The sequence below is a fragment of the Ostrinia furnacalis genome, unplaced genomic scaffold, assembly GCF_004193835.3.
Source record: "Ostrinia furnacalis isolate ACB-3 unplaced genomic scaffold, ASM419383v2 OfSCF2409, whole genome shotgun sequence".
In the NCBI taxonomy this organism is placed as follows: domain Eukaryota; kingdom Metazoa; phylum Arthropoda; class Insecta; order Lepidoptera; family Crambidae; genus Ostrinia; species Ostrinia furnacalis.
Window position 1 is genome coordinate 1,171,646 of NW_021132648.1, and position 11,736 is coordinate 1,183,381.

The 11,736-nt window shown below is 37.0% G+C and overlaps 1 protein-coding gene across 1 annotated transcript in view; it reads right to left on the reverse strand.

Annotated features, from left to right (window-relative positions):
- Positions 1-6,366, reverse strand: part of LOC114355450 (RNA-binding protein 14) — a 42,465-nt gene extending 36,099 nt beyond the window's left edge. Inside the window, exon 1 of the mRNA XM_028308291.1 lies at positions 6,310-6,366. Within this exon, the coding sequence (XP_028164092.1) occupies positions 6,310-6,366 (57 nt within the window). The remainder of the gene's footprint in view (positions 1-6,309) is intronic.
- Positions 6,367-11,736: the final 5,370 nt, after the last annotated feature.

Genomic DNA, 11,736 nt, shown 5'->3' on the forward strand with positions numbered 1-11,736 from the left:
CATCTTCACCTAGACAAGAACAGCTTCAGTCGATTTTTTAAAGTGGCCCAACAAACGGCCATTGCGTGGGAAATGGATCAGCAACTTGAAACGCGTTTCTGAAGAATATAAAGAAAATCACGATAAGGAAGAATCACTGCGGCTATAAGGAAAATGTTAAGGAAATTCATTTAAGTAGCGTCGTTTTAATTACAGATTTAATAATTTTAAATATTTCACCACTTACTAATAATGTCCTTGTTAAAATATCAAGATCAGATTACTTAATTTTTGAGCGGTAATTAATCTTTGAGTGGTGCTATATTTTCGTTTTACTGGCCTTGGGTAGAGATATCTGAAGGATAAGTTATTAAAAAATTAGTGGTCTCAGCCCGATATTTTTAGTAAGTTTCGACTGTATTACTACAACCTTTATTTATTAGACTTGAAGCTTTATCAAGATCGTGTGAAATTTGGCCCCTTAGCTTTTTGTTCTTGTAGAAGAAAAAAGTAGTTTTTAAATAACTTTAACTTTTTTTTTTTTTTAACTATTTTGTTCTTTTATACTTTAGTGAAATTATATCCTAGACCATACGTCACTACACTGTGGCACGGACTCTCGGAAGAATAGTGTCGTTAAAGAAAGTTGTGTTTGACCTCAGGCTAAGTACTAGACTTGTCATTTAATACTGCATTAATACGACTAGCATGCACGTCAACTGTTCTTCAATTCATTGTAAACCTTAATTGCATTGGGATTAAGACTTCAGTTACTCAAAATAGAAGATAAAGATATTTTATATGTATTTTTTTTTGTGTCCTAAATAAATTCGCCGTGTATTTTTTGGCAATTTTGAGGTAAGTATAAACGAGAGCATTTCTTTGTACTTAATGTACCTTCTTACGAATGGTACAATGCAGGTAATGGTTGGTTCTTGAAATGGTGACACTGACACTAGTTCATTTCATAGAGCGACTCATTGTTCTGTTACAAGTACATGCCCTAGTCCAGGGGTGGCCAACCGGTCGATCGCGACCATTAGTCCAGTCGATCGTGGCGAGGCAAAAAATACTACATGATTGTGTACTAAACTATGCTGTTTCATTTATAAGATTTCTAGAAGTATGTAAGTGGTAGATCGTCCAGGGTTTCGTTAGGAAACAGTACATCTTATGTCTAATCAAGTTGGCCACCACTGTTCTAGTCTATACTAACCTTTATACTAATTTTTAATTAGGTAAAATTATTATGAAGCATTTTAATGATATTTGGAGCCTATAGCATCATGTCAACGATTTTCCTCAATGGGGGAGAGATGACCAAGCAGAGTGAGATATTATTTAGTCAGATAAATCTTTCATGGCGGACAAAGACACAGTCCTCGTGCCAAACGGAGTCTATAAATCTGGATCTTGTACCAGTTGACCCTCTGAGCGTCTATATTAGGGTTCCGCAACAGTTTTTTTAAAGGAGAAAATAAGTAGGTACAACAACTATAGCCACGATAGCTCAACGGTGAAGGTGTCGGACTGGCTTGAGATTCAAGGTACGCTGATTCAAAGTCGAATCCCGTGCAGCTGGACTGTTAGGTTAATCCCAAGCATATAATTATTTAGTGTAACATAAGGAGGACCGGCTTGATTAAAATAGGAAGACACGGGTATTAACGCGACGTTTACTAATGAGTTACATTATGTTTGTTTTTTTTACGTTATTATGGAACGGCTTGATATTCTTTACTAAAAAAACGTACAGGCAGTTTAGAGAGTTCAGAACTGGTAGAGTAAGCTCCGACTGATTGGAAACAACTGCTGAACGGCATGCACAGATTTTCCGTCCACAGTTTAAACGCTTTGTAGCTATATTTTTTATTTCCAGTCATTTGCTGATCGTCCAGGCTTTGACTAAATTGTAAAAATAAATAATTACACGCACTTTTTTATTTCTTAAATAAGTAAATAACTTATCTACGGAACCTTCTCTCAAGTTAATATTCAGCTTGACTTATTTCAAGTAACATAAGCGTTGAATTGTGCCCGCGCAGGGTATCTCGAGAACTGAACTGTGTCATATTTCATACAAAATGTAGATTTATCCGTTGACTTTTTCTGGGGCTGGAATTGAGACTTACAACTGGATTTGGGCACTAAAGGTCAGAGTGGGCGTCATATTGTGTAAATTTTTTTTTTAGAATAAAACGCGTTGAATGTAATCATGTACAAATGTAGATAACATCTGTCCTAGTGGCAGTCCAATACTCAACTGGGAATATAAAGACAATGGGAGGTCTGAATTATCAAGAAATTACGATGGAGTAGTACAAAGCTGCTATGTAACATTGTTCTGGAGTTTTTTCTTCTTTATTATTCGATAACAATATACACCGTGTTACTTTGCATTCTTGCCATATTCACAGAGATAAAAGTAGGGAACAATACCTATTATTTAAGATAAACAAGAGACTCCCATAAAGAAAGTACACTAAGATTTTAGTAAATTTGGTTTTTCAGTACAAATTGGAATAAACCCATTTTGTCTCGCACGTTCTACAGGTGCAAGTGGAATAAACCTAGTGGGCGTGGCCTAGTTCTTAATTTTATGGCTCTGGGTACCAGCCTTTTTATCCAGTCATAATACTTAATTATTTTAAAATACTCTTCAGTTGATTTCAGATTTTCCTTTCTACTTTACGGGCACAGGACCATCAAAAATACGTAATAATTATTAGGGTTTTAATTAATTTTAACATTGTACCCTATTTTTACAAATTAATAAATTAAGTATGAAATGAAATCACCTTATTCACAATTAATTATTTATTCATAAGTTCCTACTTACAAAGTTTACGTACTGCGAAGCAAGTGTTCAAAGTGTCCTCCTTTCTGATGAAGGCACAGTCTAGCACGGCGAAGCGTAGGTTTTTCGCTTTAGTTTTCGCAACACATAAACGTTTTGTCTCACAGTTTCACTAAAACAATCCTTTCATGTAATAATGTAGCGTTTACACTGTTTATCTCTTCTGCGCATACCAGTCGTTTCAAGTCACTCCAAAAATCCATTGGTGTCAGGTCCGAGGATCGTGGTGGCCAAGCTACTGGACCACTCGTCCAATCCACTGTTCACCAAACGTAATTATTCGCGCACTTGACGTCCTTATTGTGGGGGAGCACCATCTTGCTGGTAGTAGAGCATTTGGTGTAACGCTAAGGGTACGTCATCAAGCATTTCGTCTAAGACGTCTTGCAGACACTCCAAGCACCATTTTGATTAAATTATTCTTTGTTTGAATACACTTCAGACATTTTTGTATTATTTATAACGTGATTTGTGATTGATGAATTTCTCAGTTTTTTACAAGTGTCAAAAAGACATTTTAAAGACAATAGATTGCAATAGATATTTAAAAATACAATAAAAAGTAAAAAAGTCTTCATCGCCATCGCCAACAAGTGATGTGCATGCGTTACGATAATTAGTGATGTGTTTAACAGATTGTCGATAAAATAAAATACTCAAGATTAAAAAAAAAATTTTTCGGGCATTATTTTTTTACGGATTTGTGTTCAGTATCAGTAATATAGTAAGCTCTGTAAATATGGCAAGAATGCAAAGTAACACCCTGTATTTTTTACAGTATATTAGAATGAAAGCAGGTAATTACCCCAAGTTGTTTTAACTGCGAATATAACTTTATTAAAGTTTGTAATTATGAAGTTATTAAGTAGGTACTTACACACTTTTCAGAAAAAAGTTATTATCATTTACTTCATTTTATTGATATCCAAAATCGACATGAGTGAGACCGCAGTAATTGGCGAGTAAAATTAGAAATCACGTTCCGTACTCATACCATTTCACTTGGTAATAAACGTAGAAATCACGTTCCATATCTATACCAATTTATTTAGTAAACTTGTACTCGGAAAACGTGCATCGACATACACGAGCCCAAGAGCTCGTCAACATGATTAAATTTGCAAGAAAGTTCTCGCAAACTTCTTACACCTGTTAAAATTCGGAAAACCTGGCATGTGCCCGAAACTTTGGAATTCGCAAGTAGCAAACACGAAATGTGCTAACGAATCAAGTGGGCGTCATCGAGGCACGCATTGGAGACGGCTTGTGGTAAATTCCGCGTGAAACTCAATTTCGGTGAAAAGGCATCCTGATGACGCATAGAATATGATGAGATGCGTGTAAATTCCAACAGACGTTCAGAAATATTTTTTTTTGGCATTCATGAGTTACCTATTAATAAATACTGGGATATGGCTCTACCATTTGAACACATTGGTAGATAAGTGGGTAATATCGTAGTTAGCCAGCTTTGTTGTCAGATGTTATAAAATCTGACTAGTAGCACAGAATAATAATAGGTACGTACAGAAGTTTTACGTCGCGAAGGTATTTAAAAAAAATTATGCTCAATGTTATTAACAATATGGTGTAATTTAGCCTGTCTCAAGAGTCAAGCACCATTTTGTTGACAAACGTCAGTGATCGGCACTGCGCCGAAGCTATAGGGCTGACTTCGGTAAAATGATGTGACGTGAGGTGCCCAACTGCGGAAAATGGCGGAAGAAATACATGATTTAGCATGAATTATCATGAATAATATTAACTACTTATTTACCTCTCAGTGTCTTGAGGCAACTTAATAAAGTACATTCTGTGTTTTTATTATTATTTAGGCAGTTAAATACTGCACAGTATTTAGTACACCATTTTCTTTATTTTCTTCCATCATACACAAGAATACGCGTGCGTGAGTCAATGTTCGCTCGTATGTGAGGCCTTGTCGAATAGTATCCTGTAGGTGGGCCATCGTACGTGTTTTGTTTTCGATGTAAACTCGCGGAGATGAACAGGCCTGCTAGTAGTCTTGATCTTTACCAAGAATATTGTCTAATATGTGATATTTAAAAATAATTACATGACTTATTAGTGGTGGAAAATTTATGGTTATGGTCATGATACTTTGTTTCTGACAGGAGTCAGTCTGACCTCTCCTTTGGCCGCCAATAAAGTCGACTTAAGTCAATAAATCAATACCGTTTGATGAAGATTGACGTTATTCGCATGGGAATGCGAACTGGCCAAATGAAATCGGAATACAAAGAGCGGGAAAAGAAAAAGAATTAGTTAACAAAATCCATCTACATCTACCCTCGAATTTCGCGAATTTGACCTTTCCGTGTTGTTTAGTAGGTACTAAATCATATTTTGGTAATACAAACGTTCTAGTACATAGTAATTATTATTATACATAGAAAACATCCTGTCGAAGTCCTGTGCTGATATTTTATATTATCCTTAACTAGTTTATTGGACCAACGGCCTCATGAAAATAGCTGACAGCACCTAGATGATGAAAACGGGTAATCATAATTTGTAGAACTCCTTGGTCCCCTTACCATAGTCTAGATTACTAATAAGTTACTACGTAACCCTTAGCCTAGGCGCAGACCATCGATTTTTCGTCGGCCGATAGTTTAGTCGGGCAGTTGATCAGTATGGGCATGTATAGAAGTGCGCACATTACACCGATTTGATTTTCATACAAATTAAAATCTGGTCCAACTATCCGCCGATTAAAAATCGAAGGTCTGCGCATAGGCTTACGATCAGGAGACTTTCATAGGCTGAAAAAAAAAAACGATTTAACCTTTAAAAATCTGCTAATAGCTCAGTTTTTCTATAACAAAGACCTAGACTTTTTACTTTTACATATCCCATTTCAGACAAAAGCCAAAAAATAAACAATATTAAATTTCAAAATACACCTTCAAAATTGTAAGGCGTAGGGTATATTGATGACGGGCTGCCACCGTGACAAGGGTCAGACGTAATTTGTATCGCCTCTCGTGCCGTCTTTATCTCACGTCACGCACGTCAGAATGACAGAACCGGGGCGAGTGTGGCCGCGGCCCAATGGTAACAAAAGTATATTCTCCTCACGCCGCGATTACACGCTTCGTGGCGATTGGGTCAGAATTACCCACAGTTTTTAAGTATTGTTTAGATGCTGGGGACTTTGTTACTCTTCTTAGAAGCTAGAATAGGCTAGATGATCAAATTTCAATTATTTGTCCGTCAGAAAATATTGGACTCATATTTTTTATTTTCTTTCATAATTAAATAATAACAGTGCTACATCGAGTGGAAATGGCGCGTTACGTCACGCTTAAGTGCATTTTTTACTCAAAAGTGACGTCACGCGACATTTCAACTCAATATAATACTGTAATTATTCGATTATGAAAAAAAAATTTGTCCAAAATTTTTTTATTATCTGTCTGAAGGACTAAATAGAAATTAGATTTCATTACCCAGTCATCAACCCTATTCATGAAGTCAACGAATTTTTCGCGGAACGCGCGGCACATCTTATCTCACCTTTAATCGTTATTTATTACTTAGTGCCATATTAATTTAGTGAGCAATCTCTCAGTTAAGCACAGTTTGTCTCGCACCTAATTATATGTATTCCTACAGACTGCAGTAAACTATGCGGAAATCTATATCTATACTATAATATTATAAATGCGAAAGTAACTCTGTCTGTCTGTCTGTCTTGCTTTCACGTCTAAACCACTGAACCGATTTTGATGAAATTTGGCATAAAGATAGTTTCAGTCCCGGGAAAGGACATAGGATAGTTTTTATCTCGGTTTTCGAAACAGGGACGCACGCGATAAAGTTTTTCTGTGACAGACAAAATTCCACGCGGGCGAAGCCGCGGGCGGAAAGCTAGCAAATAATAAAAGTGTAATTGTACTGTAGGATGCGGTTCAAAATTACTCGACAGTTATTTTGTCTATGGCATTGTAAATTCGCTCGGGACGTTGTTTTTAATCCGCCACTTTCTGAAATGTTTATTAGCAAATTTTGTAAATTTCATTTCATATTTGCTTTAATACTCGCGTTGTTTGACCAAAACGAAATACCCTTACACATTCTTTGTTTCGTCGAAACAACGAAATACGCGAAAATTTCGTGCAAATACACTTTTGTAGTACAAACTCTATAAACGAAAAAATGATCGCAATCGCCAACACATCAACCTAGCAAAAAATATTTTTTTCTCAATTGGTTTTGAATGTAAATTTTAAAATTTACACATTACCAGACTCTAGCACAGTGTTGATAGTAGGTATGATAAAATCTATATAAATAAAAATGAATTGATGTTCGTTAGTCTGATTAAAACTCGAGAACGGCTGGGCCGATTGAGCTGATTTTGGTTTTAAAATGTTTGTCGTAGTCCAGGGTAGGTCTAAACGGTGAGCAAATACGCGCGCGATATTGTTTTTCTGTGATAGACAAAATTCCACGCGGGCGAAGCCGCGGGCGGAAAGCTAGTATTAAATATTTGTTCCCAGCGGGTATAGACACCGCAATCATAGTTCGTCATCATCATCATTTCAGCCACAGGACGTCCACTGATGAACATAGGCCTCCTCCAATGATTTCCACATCGCCCGGTTGGTAACAGGTATAGTTGGTTCCGTAGATGAACAAACCCATCAAAATTGACAGGGAGCATATTAACAAACAATGGATGAAAGTCTGAAATAAATGATTGTTTTTATATCCCCCTAAGGACCAAAGTTATACTACAGACAGTTCTTTACTTCATGTAGAAATTCATGAGCCGAGACGAACCAACAACAAAATACAAATCCACTCAATATCGACGTAATGTCACGTTAAGATCCACGTTATTGTATTGTAAAATTTCGATCATGTCGCCGTAATACGTTGTAAAACTCACACATCTTATTACTCCGGTCACAAGAAAATTGTATTACAGTAGACTCTTCCCTCTGTCTGTACCCTTTTTGTTTCCTACCTTTTTTCAACTCTCCGCCCTTAAGTTTTTTACTGAAAATATGTATTAGTTACCTGTGCCACAGTAAGATGATACTACTTTCTAGAAATGTTTGGCAGCGGCAGCTCTGGTGTTCGGGACTATTCCCACCTCTAGTTCCTACCGCTGTAACTCCTGAGTAGTCAGGATCTACAGTCCAAACTGCAGACTCTACAGTTTGGTCGCTAATAAAAACCCAACCATTGAAGGCGAGGTTTGTCGCGGGGGCAAGTTAAACTGTCATTGGACCTGCAATTAAATCTTTTGTGTTTGCGTAGCTACTAAAGTGGTATTCCTTAAGTTGTCCTTATTCTAAACTTTTCACTTTTGAACTGAGTAGGTAATATGTAGTGTTCCCACCGAGTACTATGTAGGTAGACTGAACCTAAGGTGAAAATGCAGTCAAATCAACCTTCCAAAAGCCGAATAAGAAAGAAAAGATTTTTTTAAGCCCGGGTCTTCTGCATCCCCGTTAGTTCTGGAAGCACGTGGAAAATAAAATCGTGTGTTTTTACGTTAAAAGTCCCCTGGCACGATAAATCCAACGGGACCTGTCGACACATTACTTTCTCCTTATTCCCGTTATCCCTGTTTTCCATTCTATTCCGACTCCTGGCTTACCTGAGGTAGAATGTTCATTTAATTCGTCTTGTTTTCTTACTGATATTGGTATGATAATGCTGCTTTTATTCAAAATCGTGTTTTTTTCGGACGAAATGAAGATCGTAATACGTTCGTATCCATACAGCCCAGAACGTTATTCGGTTTGTAATTTATTCCCTGGTGTAATACATGTATACAGTGTTTCTTTATTCTGTTCTTCGTAACTTAAGCTCTAGAGTATCTAAGCTCTAAGGGAAAGCTTTTTAACTTTCAGAATAACTTTTATGAGAATACCATTTTAGTTCAGGTAAAGTGAGATAATTTTGATAATTATTAATAGTTATTATCAGGGATAGGTACAGCAATTTTTTTTCCAGAATTAAGTGTTGTTTCTGGATCACCATAGAGACGGTTTTTGACATTTTCTCCTAATATTTTTTATTCTTTTGGTTAAATTAGGGGTACGTACGTATCCTAGATAGTGAGTATCACGGATCTACTCAATCTTTATTAGTTAGTTATAATTTGCGGTCAAGCTGTAGATCGCAGTTTTAGAGCAATCACACTATTGAAACCGAAAGCTGTTTATTTGCAAGCTTGTCATCATTTTAAGCTTAGGCGCAGACCACCGACTTTTAATTGGGCGATAGTTGGGCCCGATCCTAATTTGAATGGAGAATCGTCCGATTCTAAATCGTACAAATTATACATCTCCATACTGCTCAACAGCCCGATCCAATGAGGGCTATCGTTTTAGCGCTCACCAGTTAGCGCCACTGTATTAAGGTCCTGTCACTTGCTAGTAGCGAAGACAGTGGCGCCAACTTGTGAGCGCTAAAGTGGTAGGAGGATTATCGCATTTGCACTCATCAAGATGGCGCCACTGTAGAGTAAGGTCCTGTCAATCGCCAGGGGTGCCAACTGTTAAGTATAAAAACGATAGCCCTCATTATCGGCCAACTAAAAGTCGGTGGTCTGCGCCTAGACTAACTTTCACAGTTTATTATTCCTTTAGCTTAATTGACACCAAGTTTATTAACAGTATTGTAATAAATAAGTTTTCCACCAGATATTGCTATAACAACGATATTGGCGAACTCTACAGCGTACGAAACATTACTTATGCATCGAAAAGACGAAAATATTTTATATACAGAAGATATTGTCCAGATCAATAACTCGGCCACAAACCGGGCTCATACCAATAACTTCATAGGTTATGTCGGTCGTGTCAACAGAATCATGTTTGCTGAATTGTTGATCGTATTGAGTAATGTATTTATGTTTTATTACCGAGAACTTGATGCTGAAGGGACAGAAAACTAAATATTTATAGGGTTGTTCTTCTGTCGTGTGAACTTTATCAGTTTACTTACTAGTTTTATGAACTTTTCATAATCGTATTAAATTCATACTTGAGAAGAAGTTGATCTTACTCAAGCTGGATATTATCTCAATTCAGAAACTGGGCCTTACACTACTATTATTATCTGTGGCCTTAGTTTATAGACTTTGAGAGTACATTATTATTCTGTGCGTTTAATAAGTAAAAAACGTGCTTAAACAATAGCATGTTCTAAACCTGTCGTTTGCGGTGTTTCTTGACGGATACGACCTGCAAGCTTTCAAGAGGAGAGCGTATCTTCACCTTAAAGGCCGGCAACGCACCTGTAACGCCCCTGGGTCTGCGGGTGTCTGTGGGCGACGGTAATCACTTACCATCAGGTGATCCGTTTGCTCGTTTGCCTCCTGTCACATAAAAAAAAACGTAAGCGATTGAAGCCAGTGATTGGCTGAATTACAATATTTACAGGATTGAATCTACCTTTTAATATATATTGATACTTGAGTGTTGTTTCTTATTAAAGGTCCTATGAGACACTCTTCAGTTACCACAACCGTCCAACATCAATTGAGTTACTCATACATTTATTTACTAGCGGCCACCCGCGACTTCGTAATATGCGTGGACCCCGATTTACCTTAGGGGTTGAATTTTTCAAAATCCCGTCTTAGTGAGCACCTACGTTCTAAAAGGAACCCCCATGCAAAATTTGAGACTCCTAGCACTTGTAGTTTCTGAAATTTCGTGATTAGTGAGTCAGTCAGTGACACTACTTCGTACGCGTGGATCCCGTTTTACCTCCTTAGGGGTGGAGTTTCGTAAAATTATTTCTTAGGCATCCACGTCATAACATCTACCTACCTGCATGCCAAATTTCAGCCCAATCCTTGATAGATCACTATGTCAGTCAATCAGTCACCTTTGAGTTATAAAATATACTTATATTTAGATAGATACCAAGATTATAAATTACTACCTTAATAGAAGCTACACCTACAGCTAGAGCTGGATGGAGAGTTCAGTTCAGTTTTTTCGCCACATTTTTCGACTCTGTCCATCATAACCTGGCTGATTTGTCTCCTTTTCAATGGAAATAGCACCATAATAACAATAAAACCATTTTATGTTATTACTTAGTCGCCTTACGTAATTGACTTGACTTCATGCCAATATTTTGTTGTATTTCCTCGTAATTTGGCCAGCCTCATAAATTTATAGGGAAATGTTGGTATAATTCATTTCTGGACATATATCCAGCTTATGTATTTGATCTCTTACCCGATACTGTTTATGTTAATATGGAGATGGACCGTCCATTTCTTTTTTCTTGGTTCCTTTTTTCCATATTAGGTTTCTCTTTCCAAGGGACATAGCAAGGGCATGCTTAGCATACAAGTAAATAATGCTTACGTAACTATGTCTCTTTATAACACCTGTGTCTTGAATTTTGTAACGTAGTAACAATACCCCAAAATAACCTAAATTCATCACAAACTTGAGCGTGAAAATGTAATGAAAATGCAATAAAAGCATAAGAATGGATCTATGTTTGCAATAGGCATAGGGATATAACTTCTAATTTAAATTTACCGTCTGCTCGTTTGCCTCCTGTGACATAAAAAAAAACTGAAATCGGAATCGAAGGTGCAAAAAAAAACATACGGGTCGAATTGAGAACCTCCTCCTTTTTTGAAGTCGGTTGAAAATCAATCGGAAGTTCAGAAGTTTCGGAATCGAGCCCCAATAACATCTCTAGTTGGAACTCCTACAGAAATCTATACTAATATTATAAATGCGAAAGTAACTCTTTCTGTCTCTCTGTCTTGCTTTTACGCCTAAACCACTTAACCGATTTTGATGAAATTTGGCATAGAGATAGTCCCGGGAAAGGACATAGGATAAAACTTAAATAGTAAGACACGGGTCTTAAGGCGACGT